Source organism: Melanostigma gelatinosum (genome assembly GCF_949748355.1).
Source record: "Melanostigma gelatinosum genome assembly, chromosome: 9".
Classification (NCBI taxonomy): Eukaryota; Metazoa; Chordata; class Actinopteri; order Perciformes; family Zoarcidae; genus Melanostigma; species Melanostigma gelatinosum.
In genome coordinates this window covers 22501968-22517975 of record NC_136642.1, presented here as the reverse complement: position 1 = coordinate 22517975, position 16008 = coordinate 22501968, and the positions used below count along the sequence as shown (strand labels likewise).

The window sequence follows — 16008 nt, the reverse complement described above, 5'->3', positions numbered from 1 at the left end:
TAATTCAATTCCCATTTGACCCTTAAATATCCCTGTAGGGTACATACTGGAGTTTGTATTCACACTGTACCTATACTATGGAATGTGTCGATTTTTAAGCGATATATTTATCCTATTAAATATATATGTGACATTATTCAAATATCTTCACGATATATGTGAAAAACAGATGTTGAGTCAAAATATATGTAAACATGTAGTCATATTTCAAATTGCCATATGGAATTTTCAGGAAATGTGTGCTTTTAATATTTTGACAGAAGTTACAATAACAATATACGCATATGTTCAAGATTGTAATGCGCAGGTCAAATGCACCACATGTATCTGGTGCAGACCTCCAGGAGACCAGAGGTCTGCTGCATCGCTCAGTTCGTTGGCTTGAAGACTTGTACGCCGTCATCCCTACAGCAACACCTCTATGTCTCCACAGTGAGAACTGCATGTTCACTCCTGCTACATCAGCTTCTGTGTACTCTCCTCTCAAGACCTTTGCGCAAAGACAAAGGTGAAGTTAAGCGTCGCGAAATGACAAACGTCACCCTCTGATACATGTTCAATACAGTGTGTTTATTTCAATTACAACGGCGCTTTTATAAAATATCTGATGCAGAAACATCAACGGAAATGTAGAAATAATAACAGGATACCATACACACAAACCCCATAAATACACATTAACACACTGTAGAAAAGCACACATTACCCTTTAGAAGCCTTTGGTCTGGAACGTATGCCAGGTGGAAACAACAAACATTTGCAGAAGAAAAGTTCTTTGTGCACCATTGGAGCCCTATCATATTTCATATCCGTACAGAACATACAGTACACACACGACACCGTTTGCCTTCTCCCATTATCAAAGAACGTTTTGCATTGTTTTAAGGGATCCATAATCCTGTCCATTTTTTATAATGCTAACATTTTTGCATAAGATAAATATAGAATGGAAGGCAAAACAAATACAACCAGGCACCAGGCACTGTAGAGTGAGGCACTTGAGCACCTAACACCTCTGGTTTGGCATCATGACGTTTGGCACATGAGGGTGGCGTTGCACTTTGAACTGTGTGTGGTATGTATGTGTGTGTGTGTGTGTGTGTGTGTGTGTGTGTGTTAGAGAGAACAGAAGCCCTGTCCAGGAAACCTCTCACAGCCGTCGTTGTCTCCTTACTTACTGCCTATCCATCTGACAACAACTAGGTGAGTGACATTCATTCCCCTCATATATACACTTCCACCGTATAAAGTACATACTCTCGTAAAATCAAGAGTGATTTTTGAGCAGCTTCAAGCTGCGGGTCTGCCCTTGTTCATCTCGATGATATTTCTGAACCACTGACAAGGCTTCCAGTCTGCAGAGTCATGAAAAAGTCCTCCAGCTTTACTCCTTTCCACCACGCAGCGCTTGCTCTCTCTTGGTTTCCTTGGGCTTCGTTAGATCAGCGGGTGATCCTGGGTTGGGCCGGGCTGATGAGAAGGGGGAGCTGCTATGACGAGGAGGAGTCTGGCTGGCTGAGGTCCTTCTTCGTCATCTTGGTCTTCTTGGTCTTCTTCTTCTTCCCGCTGCAGGGCTTGCAGACGCAGCACAGGATGCACGGCGAGGCCAGAAGGAGGAGCGGAGACGTCACCAGCACGATGATGCTGACGCCCACCAGGATACCCACCACCTGAGGGACAACAAAGCGACACCCTTGAGCTGCTCTAATCAATATTTTATATTCACAAAGGACCGAGTGATTATGTGTGATGTGAAAAGGGGTTGCTCATAGTGAAGAATTGTCGCCCAGCCCTGCAGATCGGTAAAGGTTTAGTATCTTTCAGCCCACTGCTTTGATTTTACAGCCTCCGACTTTAGGTTTTTTGGTTCAGCTCTAATCCATCTTGTTCCGACCTGCAAGGCAGCTGTTTTCAGTGAATAATATAAACCCACAGTGCACTACCTGCTGTGCGTTAAACAGTAAAGAGACAAAGTTAGCACTTAACAGCAGCTAAAGAGCCAAATGTTTCCCTCAGGAGACGGTGGAGACCAAAACAGGGCTTAAAGGAGAGTGAATATTGGACTAACATTCATCAGGTGGACAGACTGTAACACTGTTACTGAGAAGACTGGTAGCCTCTATAGCAGGGGTGTCAAACTCATTTTCACTCTGGGGCCACATCAGCATCACGGTCGCCCTCAAAGGGCCGGTTGTAAATGTAAGACGGTGTAAATGTAACTACGGTACTCCTAACATAGTTAGTTTAGTTTCCCGGGATATCTGTGACTTCCACAACACGTACTTCCAGTTGTGTGATTTCTCCTCCGCCATTGTTTCCTGTTGCTGGTGCAAAATGCATTCTGGGATATTTGGCTGTCCCAAGTACAGACAAGTCACCTCCGATGCATCCCGGGTAAAATGGGCAGAGCGAGCCACATCCGGGCATTAGGGCCGTGCTTGGCTCGATGTGAACTTTGAATTGGAACAGTACTTTGGCTGAGACTGATGACGTTTCAGTACAGAGAAGTACGCATGTTGAGAAACTTGTTGGAAATCCTCTTTATGGGCTGTTGCATCTCCTGTCCACCTGTTGTGATAGTTTTAATGTCGGAACACAGACAACATGCCATCTCATCACTTCGACTTTCTATCTCATAATTTCGACCATGGGGATATTTTTATTTTCACATCTAACTTTAAATTTTTGTAAAAAAAAAAAAAAAAAAAATTTTTTTTTTTTTTTTTTTGCTGGCGGATTCGTGGGCCACATAAAATGACGTGGTGGGCCGGGTCCGGCCCGCGGGCCGTATGTTTGACACCCCTGCTCTATAGCATTTTATAACACGTAAGATTTAAAAAAATGTATGTAATACTGTGATGCTTTATGTTATTGGGAGGCGTTGCTTTATAGCACAAATAACACGCCAGTAAATGGACCTGAAGCCTCCTTCTAAAACTAATGACAGATGACGGGAATGAAAAAAACAGACATAAAGAACCTACTGTTTATGAAGGGTGCTGGTGGGATTATGGGTAATCTACTGTAATCATTTTGAACCACTCAAATCATTACCATTATCTCATTACAGGCTATTACTCTTCATTTGACAATGAAAATATTAGTTTTGACTGTAGTTCATGGGCACCCCCTGTCCACAGGCTTTTATGTACGTTTTGTCAAAGGATGTGTTTTATTATTTGGAATAGGCATCTTAGCTTCAAGTAAAGGAAATCGTAATGCTACATAATATACAGTGTGTTTTTCTTGCATTGTGGCCACAGTTTGTGTTTGGCCCTTTTCTCCTTCAACATGAAAATGTCCCTGTGCACAAAAAACATGGTTTTCCCAAGGTAGGTATGGAGGGAGATGACGTGCATAAAGCACTGACCTCAACCTCATCCAACACCTTTGGAATGAACTGGAATGCCGTCTGTTCCAGTTCCATTCCTGGCTCAGGCCTTATTGCCCAACATCAGATGATGCTGCACTAATGCTGCTGTGGCTGAGAGCGGGCTCTTCTAGAAGGCGATTTAAGCCACGGTGTGGACTTTAAATGCATTGTCCACACAGCAGTGATTGCAGGCAGCTAAGAAGGAATTTGGTACAAGCAGACTGTAAAACCTTCAGAACCTGTTAGGCTAGATACAACTAAGTTCGTCATGAGTTGTTTTGCAAGGAACAACAGTTTTCTTCCAGATACTTAGCGATGCAGACACAATCAGCTCAGGCGGTTCACTGCATGTTCCGAGCTGCAGGCAGCTGTTTTCAGTGAATAATATAAACCCACAGTGCACTGCCTGCCCTGCACTAAACAGTAAAGAGACAAAGTTTGCACTTAACAGCAGCTAAAGAGCCAAATATTTCCCTCAGGAGATGGTGGAGACCAAAACAGGGCTTAAAGGAGAGTGAATATTGGACTAACAGGGACAGAAACACAACTGAAAAACAGTAGCTACGCTTCTCTGAGTCTGCTGGATGTCACCGCGTCGGCAACACAAACCTTAGAACAGGATATGTCAGTGTTTTGTTTACAGCTTGTTTATAGGTGACAGTGCCACCGACGGTTCTAATCTCGAAAATATTTGACAAGCAGCAAGTGAACACTGATAAATCTTTACAATAATCATTACTGCCAAACAATCAGATTGTTATTGAGAAGACTGGCAGCCTTCGTGCATTTTATAACACGTAAAATTAAAAAGAATGTACTGTATGTAGTACTGAAATACAGCAGTATGTGCATGCAGCAAGGAAGGAATTTAGGACAAGCAGATTGTAAAACGTATAAAACCTGTTAGACTAGATGTGCAACCAGGTCTGTCAAGAGTTGTTTTGCACGGAACAACTGCGTTGTTGTGGTTCTTCGTCTCTCCAGATACTTAGCGATGCGGACACACCGAGACACAATCAGCTAAGGAAGTTCACTGCAAACCTGATGATAATCGTGCGATAATTGCATCAGAGCGGGGGAAGTGAAAAAGAAAGTAGGTTTGGAACTTCATTGCAGGCCAGGAATTTGAGATTAGCGCTGGGATTACCGGTAGTTCAGTTTAATGCCTGACACAGGACTATTTGGGCACACTGGTGGAAAACAAATGACAAAAAGCTCGCTAACAACACTTTATAGGTCTTTAAAGGAAAAGATGAGCGTTGAGTTTTGCATGTATTTAAACTTTTGTTTCAATTTTCAATTAAGTGTGCCAAAAAACATGCCAGCATGGAACTTTCCTGTCCTGCGTAGGTTCCTTCAACGTCCTCACTGGAGACGGTGACTCATTGATTTGACCGCAGAACAGTGCAGCTGGGAGTCCAAACTCTTTAACGTCCAATCCCGGTAGAGCAGGGGTGTCAAACTCATTTTCACTCTGGGGCCACATCAGCATCACGGTCGCCCTCAAAGGGCCGGTTGTAAATGTAAGACGGTGTAAATGTAACTACGGTACTCCTAACATAGTTAGTTTAGTTTCCCGGGATATCTGTGACTTCCACAACACGTACTTCCAGTTGTGTGATTTCTCCTCCGCCATTGTTTCCTGTTGCTGGTGCAAAATGCATTCTGGGATATTTGGCTGTCCCAAGTACAGACAAGTCACCTCCGATGCATCCCGGGTAAAATGGGCAGAGCGAGCCACATCCGGGCATTAGGGCCGTGCTTGGCTCGATGTGAACTTTGAATTGGAACAGTACTTGGGCTGAGACTGATGACGTTTCAGTACAGAGAAGTACGCATGTTGAGAAACTTGTTGGAAATCCTCTTTATGGGCTGTTGCATCTCCTGTCCACCTGTTGTGATAGTTTTAATGTCGGAACACAGACAACATGCCATCTCATCACTTCGACTTTCTATCTCATAATTTCGACCATGGGGATATTTTTATTTTCACATCTAACTTTAAATTTTTGTAAAAAAAAAATAAAAAAAATTTTTTTTTTTTTTTTTTTTGCTGGCGGATTCGTGGGCCACATAAAATGACGTGGTGGGCCGGGTCCGGCCCGCGGGCCGTATGTTTGACACCCCTGCGGTAGAGTGATGGCACAGTTTTACCAAAATCAAACCAACGCACGCAATAATTGACCACACACGGATGATTGGCTCTGCAGGCTAATCCATTCAGACAAAGACGGCATTGTCGCAAGCCTGAAATGAATACAGTGTGTCTGGTCTGCTGTCTGTGGTGAGCGACCTCACCTGCGTTCTGTTCCACATAACCGAGGCCCTGGAGTGTCCCAGCTTGTTTCTGCACGGGCCCTTATCATAATGCCTCAGGAAGATATCCCCCTGCAATCACAAAAACACTGTTATCGAGCAATCACCAAGGACATGCGAACACAAACTAAAGACAGTGATGCAGAGGCTGAGAGATTTAGAGCGTAGCTGTGACAAACAGGTGGCTAGGTCGTACAGATACTTTTCACCCCGTGTATGGAACAGGGGAGACTCACATCCAGATTCTGCAGACAGTACCAGCAGAAGGTGTGTTTGCAGCTCTTGCACAGCATCTGTGCACAGCCCTGGTTCCTCTCGATGTAGATGCCACACATAGGGCACTGCTTGATGGGCATGTCAGAGTCGCTGCTGGAGCGGGCCCTGTGTGTCGGGAGGAAGACACAGATATGCAGTCAGCTGGGGCCCAGCGGAGTATGAGGCCATGAAGGCCTCCAGGCAGCGTGACAATTCTTTATTTAGCAGCTGAGTGAAGGGTCAGTGCTCACCTTGAACACTATTTTGGGATTCAAAGGTATGAGGGAAGTATTCTGTGCGTACAATGCAGGGCCATAGCTTCCACTGAAAAACCCTGAAGTCGTGTTTGAGGGTTTCAACAACCTGAAGAGTTTACATTCTATAATTGAAACAAATTGCACAAAGCTGATTCTGGCTTTTTTAGTGGTGCATCTCTGCTAGTTGCTAACTTTGTCTGTTTGCCATTTTTGTGCAGTGGGTTTATATGATCAGTCAGTCAACCAAAGATGAGCTCTAAGATGCTCGAAAAACTCCATAGAGCTGGAGGGGGTACTTCTCTATGGGTGTTGGCAACACAAGTGACTCCTTTCACAATCTACATCGTGTTTTTCTCCCTTTTTAAAGTAAAATCATTGATCAAAGCAGGTTGACATGTGAGGGGAAAAGGGAGATGATGGAAAAGCTATCAAGTCAGTCTGTGCGATTAAGAATGCTGATTCCGGTGCCAGTGTCAGAAAATAATAGCACCAGAAAAACTGCAACAAAAATGTTGATGAGAAATAACCTTCTTATATACAGTCTTGGGAAATAACTTGTTTTGTTTGTTGTTTAAATCAACACCGTACTGTGATGCAATGGATTTGTCACTCGTTGCTGATGCTGATTCGGAAAAAAACCCATTATAATTATCAGGTTAGTGTAGAGAGGGCTTAGAAACAACAATCCGATCATCATGTAGGGTAGTACAATTAAATAAATGAAAAAGCTAAATGTGAAAATCTATTTCTCAACCACTGGCTATGACCCTGGTACAATAACATTGTGCTTGAAGACTAAACCTGCAGGCTGAGGCAAACGCACACCATGCTCTGAAGTTCAAACTTAAAGTTGATCTCCCTTCAATCCCCTGATGTCTGCGCCATCCTCCTACAGCACACCGCAGACACCGCTGCTTCACTGCAGTGCACGGGCTCCTTCAGTACAGTCAACTACGTGGCTCGGTGCCCACCCTCCTCCTCCCTTTGGCACAGTGACAATGGAGTTCCGATATAAGTCAGTGACTCCCCAATGGCATCTGTCAGTGTGGCAGAGCGGCACGTAGCTGTACAACGGGGACTACACAGAGGGCACTCCTGAGGAGTACTAAGCTATTCATCCTGCATTAATGCTTATTGTATATTCAGCTCAGGGCCTCTGCTGGGAGATCATGAACTACACATCACTTAATAATCCATTCAATGAAAATATCCTGCCACAATAACTGTCAGGTCTTTGATGGAAGGATGGGATTTGAATAGGATGTAATATAATAATCCTGCTTCCAGCACAGTATCATTTTCAAAGTGCAGCTCACCAAACGTCCGGCTCACTGACCTGCTTTCACGAGAGGGCGACATCATGGGCTGGCTCTCCGGGCAGGTATGGCCGTCCTGCCAGGGCCCTCTGCAGCCGGAGCAGAAGACGGTGCGACAGGTCGGGCAGGGCACGGCGTCGGGCTGGCCCTCCGTGCTCAGCTGCATGCTGCACACCGACTGGCATTCGAGCACCGGGCACCAGGCTTTACTGGGGTCCAACTTGACTCCTGCAGAAAGCAAAGACGGGATGCGATTGTGCATTTCTGAAGCAGATATCGAGCAGATGTAGATGTAATTAAGGTACAGCTGTGGTTTCAGCTAAAAGCTAACATGCTCACAATGAGAACGTTAACATGCGGGTGTTTAGCAGGCAATGTTTACCATGTTCACCATCCTAGTTTAGCATGTTAGCATGCTAACATTTGCACTAAACAAACAAGCACAGCCGAGGCTGATGGTAACGTCATTAGTTTTACACGTATGACGGACGGTTCTAGAAGAAAAGTCAGAAAATCCAACCAAAGTTGTTACAATTTATCCTGAGGGAGACGTGAATGTACCAAAGATATGGCAATCTGTCTAATATCTAAAAAAAGATATGACACTGCCATCCCTGGTTAGCACGGCTATAAACATCTAATAAATCCATTGTTGTCATTTCTAATGGGCTATCTATGAAGGCAAACAACTCTCTAAGCAGCTTAGGGGGACAGAAGGAATGCTCAAACAATAAATCTGGCATGTTTTACAACCATGAACAAAGAACTGGAGTTGTCCTGGTCTGATCCCCTCACCAGCTCATACTTTCACTGTGAATCCTTACAGAAGGGAAACACCTACTTTGCACTTCTTTATACTTTCAATATTATGAGTCTCATGATTTATGGCCAAAGTAAACAATACCGTGCAACTGGAAAAGACCACTCTGTTGTAATTTGTAAATGTCAACAGAAAGCTATCTCAACAGTTATTTTCCTCCCGTTCCCAGGCCTCCAGTGCAAGACAGAGATTTACACATTTCACAAAAATGTACACAACAAATGGTGCAAACAGCTACACGTAGGTCATATGATTAATTAGCACTGAAACAATCATTGCTTCAAATTGAACAGAATGGTGCCATGGAACTCTTGCAGCATTTGTTATTGAACTCCCTGCTGGTAATGTTTGGTTTAACTGAAGGTATTAAAGCCACAGTGTCAGTAACCTCCGGGGTAAAACCGGACCCCAGCAGAAGAGGGAAAAGAGCAGGAGGCCCCACATTATCCCAGGCATGTGGAGCTGTGCTTAGGTAACGACACACCAGCTGAAGTGCGACCTGAAATAGCCCAATGCCTGTCCCCGGTCTCCGGCATGCTAACGCAACAATACCTACCTCGCTCGAACTTCAGACGCTGGTACAGCTCCACCTGGTCTTCTGGGGCCAAGCTAGCTATCTGTCAATCACACAGCACAGAGAGAGGATGGTGTGTCAGTCACTCTGAGACGCTGAATGAATTGTGTGCATACAAGACATTTGAGGAATCCAGAATCTTTTTCAAAACCCAATACAATGGCGATCGAGATTAAAATTAGGCTATTTTGCGTGGTTGCTGAGAATATCATCCGGGATCAACCGGTCACCTAGCAACTGCAATTTGCTGCATTATTCTTAAGACACTTCAGTAGTGAGAGGACAGCCACTAAGAGGAAAGAAATAGGCTGATTGCAACATTTAAATGGAAAAAAAGCTGCAAAGCAACAATTATACTGCCTTTATTATGTCGGAGTAAAAGCTGCAAGTTGGCATCTGCATATGATCAGCAAGACGGGTGTTGCAAAGGTCTGCAAATATTTAACAGTACGATATGCCAATTGGCCAAAAAATATAATACTAAATATAATTTCCCCCCAGTAATACTGTTTGTCTGTTTAACGCCTGCCTAATTTCCATACTGGATAACAGGGGATAGAAATTCAACAATCCAACCACTTCTAATCAATAAGAAGTACAATGAGCTCTAGTTAAAGAGGGTTTTTTTATCATAAGGAAGTTTCTTGATTCAGTTGTAGGGAGACAAGAAAAAAAACATTACAAATGAGGAACTGAGGAGCAGAATTTCCATTTGTGAGTGAATCAGCAGTTTGAGCCTCTTCTCTGTCATGTTTACTGACTGGTATCTCCGATGTGTTACAGCTCATGGAGTTTCACTTTCCGTCTCACTGCTGGCGTTATCTCATCCTCAGCTCCTCACACTGGAAAATAATTCCCTCAGAAATATCACTAAGGCTGCGGCCACTGCGTTATTACAACACTTCATCTTAGTTAATCCAGCCCACACACTCTTAAAAACACAAGAGGGGAAAATCCAACTTTATATTTATTGAGAAGTTTGCTTGCAGCACTCTGGACTGAAAACTGCAGCAAATTTATTAGACAGAAATTCAAATGTATCTTTCCAAAACAGGTTTGCATAAAGCAGGGTTTTTAGTTCAGGACGTGTTTGTGCGATTAATAAAACGTTATGACCTCTGAATGCTATTGGCTGTTTTTTTCCCCTCATGACCGACATATCATTGGGTCTAAGCAGGGCATACCTCAGAGGCCAGTAGCACTCCGGTCTTCAGGCAGGCCATATCTGGGCAGGTGATGGGTGCCCCCCCACCCTCCATGATGGCCAGCTGAACATACTGCTCCAAACACTGGAGATGGAGAAAGCAACACGGCAGAGTTAGTAAAAAGACAATCCTCTCATGACAAATCCAATGAGCAAACAAAGCAGAGCTGCTGTACAAACATGCCAAACTAAATGCCGCACAAACGTGAGTTTTCTTATCAGCGTTTCTCATCAAAGTCATCCATTGCCTCAGCTATGAAATATGGAAGGGTCGGAGGAACTACGTAAACATTGCTCAAAGGCAGAGGGGTTTGAGAAACAGAAAATACAAAACATTGACGTGTCGCTATTTGTCCTGTGGAAAAACAAATCAATTGCAGAGGAGCGAATTGTGTTTTTAGGACACATTTCTACATGCAAACTTGTGCTCGTCATGTGCTTTCTCATAAAGCATGATGTACTGTTCATCCAAATACTGAGCTGGAATGAAAAACAACAACAAAAAACACAAGCAATAGTCTGTGTTCAGGTTGATCAAATAGAGTTCAACTGATAAGCAGGGTTTACAGTATCCCTTTCCCTCCTTCTTCACCAGAGACACTGTGTGTGTGTGTGTATGTGTGTGTGTGTGTGTGTGTATGTATGTGTTTTATCTCCGTGACCTCGTACTACAGTGACAACTTTGCTACCTGCCACTGTGGAGCAACCTCTCTGCGTCAGGTCATAACACCAACATCTGAGTTTCGATATGTCAGACAGGCGTGTGTTAGACTGGAACAGCGTGGCAGCAGACATCTGGGCTGCTGTTATGAATGACACAGCTCTGTATTCTAGCGGTAGCACCTCATCTCTCATTAAAAGGAGTGAAAAGGCTCCCAGGAAATGTTTGTGAGATCCAATGAGTTGCCAACAGCTTTGATTAATCACAATAATTTCCAAGGACACAACAACATAAAAGTGAGTGTGAGAGAAAGCCAGCCCTGTGTTGAAACCCTTTCATTTCTCTAAAGCTGCAACATGCCAGATTTGGCACTGAAGGATCTATTTTAAAGTTAATAAAACAGGAAGTGGTGCTGCAATAAAAAGGGAGCGTCCCATTCCAAGTGATTCAAGTGTTGGAGATTTGCCTAAATTGCCCAAAGAAAAGCCTGGCGTTAGATCACTTTTTTTGTGAAATCCTAAAAGTAAGAAGCACAGGGCGATATGAGTATTGGATCAGCATTGATTGAAATACAGCCTGGAGTAACCCCTGCTCTGTTTTCAGGAACAACAAGCCTCACAGGTTGGACTCCCACAGCCCTTTCCTTACCGCTGAGCAGAAGACACAGCCGCAGCCCTGCAGCTCCCTGGTGGCAGCGGACGGCTGCTCGCTGAGGCACAGCTTGCAGTAAGCCTCGGGCCCCGGTTGGGGGTGTTTAGCGCCGGCCTCAGGGGTCCCCGGTGTCGAACCCCCGTCTTCCCGGCTGAGAGTAGGACTCCTGCTGGCCATGGTGGGGTGACGCCGGCAAGAGGGGGAGGGAGTAATCAGGTCTGCTCCCTAGCCCTTCTGCTGTAAATGGAGAGGAGCTACGGCCTCCATGTTCCTGTAAGTGGAAAAAAAACAAAAAAGCAGCACTGATCTTATTCGTCTCTTCAGTGTAGGTGTGACCCTCTTCTTCCTCTTTGCCACACAGCTCACACAACACCATCCGTGATGACCTCACCTCCCGAGGCGTTCCTTTGTCACAGTCCCGCTACCTGAGAGACGAATTAGTCACCGTTCAGAGCCGCTGCATGCATGTTAAGAGAGAAAACACCAGACCTTCATTTATCCGTGAAGCACAAGATAATGATGTGTAATTACTGCAGTGTTACTGATTACTCATCGAGTCATTCTTTTTTACAGCCGAGGTGCAAGGTCTGCGTTTACTGTTCTACAGTTATTGACCGGATCCTCGTTCATTCTGACGGGGGAAATGAATTGCCGATCGTTTTGTTTTTCTTTAGAAACACACGCATGTGCCAGTCCACAAAATCTGTTCAGTTACAGCATCGAGCACAAATGTGTCCATCAGACACGATGCACTAGCAGCAATGAATTGTATGCATGCAAGACGTGTGAGGAATCGGGAATCATTTTCAAACCCTTAAAGGATGAATGCAAAAACATATACATGGTGATCAAGATTATTATTTTGAGTGGTTGCTGAGAAGATCATCCAGGATCAGCTGGTCACCTTCTGCAATTTGCCGCATTGTTTCTATAACAGCAAAGAAGTGAGCGAATAGCCACTCAGTAGCGGAATAAAGAGGTTAATTGCAACATTTTCTAAATGAAAAAAAAAAAATCTGCAAAGCAATAATTATATGGCCATTCTTATCTTGTATTAAAAGCTGCAAGATGACATCATTATCTTGATAGTTGGTTAAACCAACATTCGTTTACAGTAGGTAATGCCGATAAGCAAAGTTTTCAAGAACAGCAAGATTGAGAAAATTATTTATTTATTCCTCCAATATTTGACGAAAAACTGACTAAAATAAGTACGGTATTAAAATTGCTTTTAGTGCATGTTATCTGACCCGTGTAATGTTTGTATGTTTAACAACTGTCTAACTTCCCTACTGGATAACAGGGGATATAAATTCAACAATCAAACCACTTCTAATCAGACAGAAGTCCAATGCGCTGTAAGAGGAACTGAGGAGCAGAATTTCCATTTGTTCGTGAAAGCTTACGAGCATAAATGTATTAGGTGACTCCCGTCTTCTATCAGACATTATGTAGCTTCTGGGACAGCAGGGCAGAGGCTGGTGTGTATAATAAAGGCCTAATCTGGTGTTAAGGAGAACCAAAGACATCATACCCCAAAAGCTTTGGTTCAGCCCAATCCCCCCCCCCCCCCAAAAAAAAAGCGTGAGAAATAATCAACCCATAATCTGGGATTTAGCGATTTAATCCCGTAGATAACAGTGGTTGAACACAGAAAGGGGTCACACAGGAAACGGTGACGTAAAACACACACACACACACACACATACACACACACACACACACACACACACACACACACACACACACACACACACTCTGCTGCCTGAGCGGCTGTTGAAATCACACATTAATCCCACACGCAGTGCTCTCTATTTCATCGAGGCTGGTGAAATTGGCAGGAAAATTTGGGGGCAGCTCAATCAATACAGCCACCACCACCACCACCAGTGTCCTACATTTCTCAGTGAGTGCTCTTTCATCATGTGCTACCGATCGGCGTCGGCACACATGCAGATGGCTGATAGTGGAGTTTGCGTAGCAGGCATTGCACGCTGGTATTTCTGCACAGTCACGGCGTGTCGTTCTGCACTGCTTTAAGACGGGCGAGCTGAGCCGGCTGCAGTCGTCATCCCACACATACTGTCAGCCTGTCCTGTCCTGTCCTGCCCTGTCCTGCCCTGCCCTGCCCTGTCCTGCCCTGCCCTGCCCTGCCCTGCCCTGCCCTGCCCTGTCCTGCCCTGCCCTGCCCTGCCCTGCCCTGCCCTGCCCAGGCATCAGGTGACTTTGCTGCGTGGAAACCCCAGTATATTTGTCAACAGTGTAAAGCCTTTCGTTCCTGAACAACTCCCAAAATGAGATTACCTGGGCCTGTCCTGCCCTGCCCTGTCCTGCCCTGCCCTGTCCTGTCCTGTCCTGCCCTGCCCTGCCCTGTCCTGCCCTACCCTGCCCTGTCCTGCCCTGCCCTGCCCTGCCCTGCCCTGCCCTGCCCTGCCCAGGCATCAGGTGACTTTGCTGCGTGGAAACCCCAGTATATTTGTCACAGTGTAAAGCCTTTCGTTCCTGAACAACTCCCAAAATGAGATTACCTGGGGGACCATTTGTCAACAGAGTCTGGTGGAACAACAGACGAATTGGATCTCGTCCCACCTTTGATGTGATGGATTTAAAGCATTTTGATTGACTGTGAACTGTGGATGTCATCACTACTGTCGTGGCTGTCTGATTGTAATCTAAAGAGTGAACAGGTTTAAGAGTTTGAGGATTAGACCACAGGCTGAGCGCTGTTTCAGAAGCATTTCCGGGCCTGAATGATTGAATCCCAAACACTTTAAATGTCAACGCCAAATGCTGAACGACTAGAAGCTTCCATACAAAACGCATCACTATCAGTACTGGCCTTCAAGCAAGCAATTACAGCTGAGAATAATAAGTTAGAGCTATTCATTAATCAAAACGCCCCTGTGTGCTAACAGTTGCTCTCAGGCGTGGAGCTGGCCGTTCTGTGATTAGCAGTCCACACGGATCAAGGTCTCGATTGCATTCCAGCCAGGGGGGGGGGGGGGGGGGGGGGGATCATCAAAGAATCAGTGAAAAGCTGCTTTTCACACAGGCCGCCGCTGTGTCTGAGGCTGCTGGGACTGCGTGCCTCGGGGAGTGTGTGGCAGAATATATATGGCATCATTTATACACCTGCAATCTCTCCCTCTTGTCTGCCATTCTGGATGTATGGCTCACAATAGCCTGCGTTTATGTATTTATTTGTGGGGGGGGGGCTAAAAACAAGAGCAAGTTGAAAGACAGACATAACATATGAAGATAATGACGAGTTGGAGAAAATGCAAACCTTCATGTACTGTACATCACTTTAACCAGAATCAGTGAGGTGGACATTGAATTGCAGTTATTTAAAGGTAATGTCCCTTGTGTCCCGTGCATATTCTTCTGAGGTTAGTGTTGTTTATGACAAAAGTAACCGTGTGATGTCACATCTGTTACCGTGCATTCAAACAGACCACACCTGACACATCTGCATCTCCCTCTCAAGGTTGCATGCTCGTACCGGGTCCACATTCTGACGCATTCACGGTGTGATATATTTCACAAGGCGTAAGCGATTTCGGTTAATGGGTGGTCCCGTGTGATGCAGACAAAGTAAGACAGTATGAGCAGAGGAGAGACGGGAGGGGGGGGGCCTACCTTGCCTGTAGGACCGCTGGGTGTAGGAGCTGCCCGAGTCCAGATCCACAGCCGCAGTGCTCTCACTGTGCCACGGGCACATGTGTTGATACTGATCTGCTGTTCACCTTTCTGCCGTCACCGCCGAAATGCCACTGTCGCCCGGTTACCGCCTCTCTCTCTCTCTCTCTCTCTCTCTCTCTCTCTCTCTCTCTCACACACACACACACACTCACTCACCGGGCTTAATGAAAAACTAACAACATGTTTGGGCGTTCTGCTCGCTTCTATCTGGCCTGTGTGTGTGTGCGCGAGTGTGTGTGCGTGTGTGTTTGTGTCTGCTCCTGCGTTTTGTTTCCATCCAGGAAGCTGTGCCTACTCTCCGCTGTGCTCCACTCATGACTGCTCCTGCTGGTTGTTTCACTGTACTCACGATGCTTTCGGGTGCAGTCGGGAAAATGGAAGTCACACCAGCAGCTGCTCAGGAACTGTAGTAAAGGGTTATCAGACAAGTCTATTTATAACTAAATAGAAAATACATCAATAAAAAATACGGTCGATTAGATTATTAAAATCTCAACTGATTGGATGCTAAAGGAGAAGTATACCGCATTTACTTGTTCTTTCAATTATTTAACGAACAATTGTATTCATTGTTGTATTCAGCTATACTTTTGACTTCTCTGATAACAGACTAAAGTACATTTTGTCTTAATAGAATCAAAGCAACATTGTTGTGTTCAGCTCTGCTAAACTCACAACTCATCCCTGTAACTGCTTAGTCAGCAGCACTTTTGGTCGCACAATTCTGGTGTAAAAAGAATTATAATTAGCCGTCAATCTTGTCATATTGTATCATATTAAACTAGGCAACAAAATAATTCATAGAGAAAGACGTATTGATAAGATAAGAATTGTGCAGAATGAGTAAAACTGAATATGTACTGAAAAATATGAATGTTA

At 44.7% G+C, this 16008-nt stretch overlaps 1 protein-coding gene across 2 annotated transcripts; it reads right to left on the bottom strand.

Annotated features, from left to right (window-relative positions):
* Positions 1-248: 248 nt before the first annotated feature.
* On the bottom strand, positions 249-15381 carry rnf144b (ring finger protein 144B). 2 transcript variants are annotated; one of them, XM_079275934.1, is made up of 9 exons: positions 15067-15381; positions 11819-11884; positions 11425-11698; positions 10096-10200; positions 8894-8954; positions 7538-7745; positions 5926-6070; positions 5672-5761; positions 249-1670 (listed from the first exon to the last, which is right to left on the bottom strand). In XM_079275934.1, exons 3-9 carry the CDS (start codon positions 11602-11604, stop codon positions 1491-1493), a joined length of 969 nt encoding a protein of 322 aa, XP_079132060.1. In that variant the 5' UTR covers positions 11605-11698; positions 11819-11884; positions 15067-15381; the 3' UTR covers positions 249-1490. The 2 variants fall into 2 exon arrangements, with proteins under 2 accessions (XP_079132060.1, XP_079132059.1); XM_079275933.1 differs by lacking the exon at positions 11819-11884.
* Positions 15382-16008: the final 627 nt, after the last annotated feature.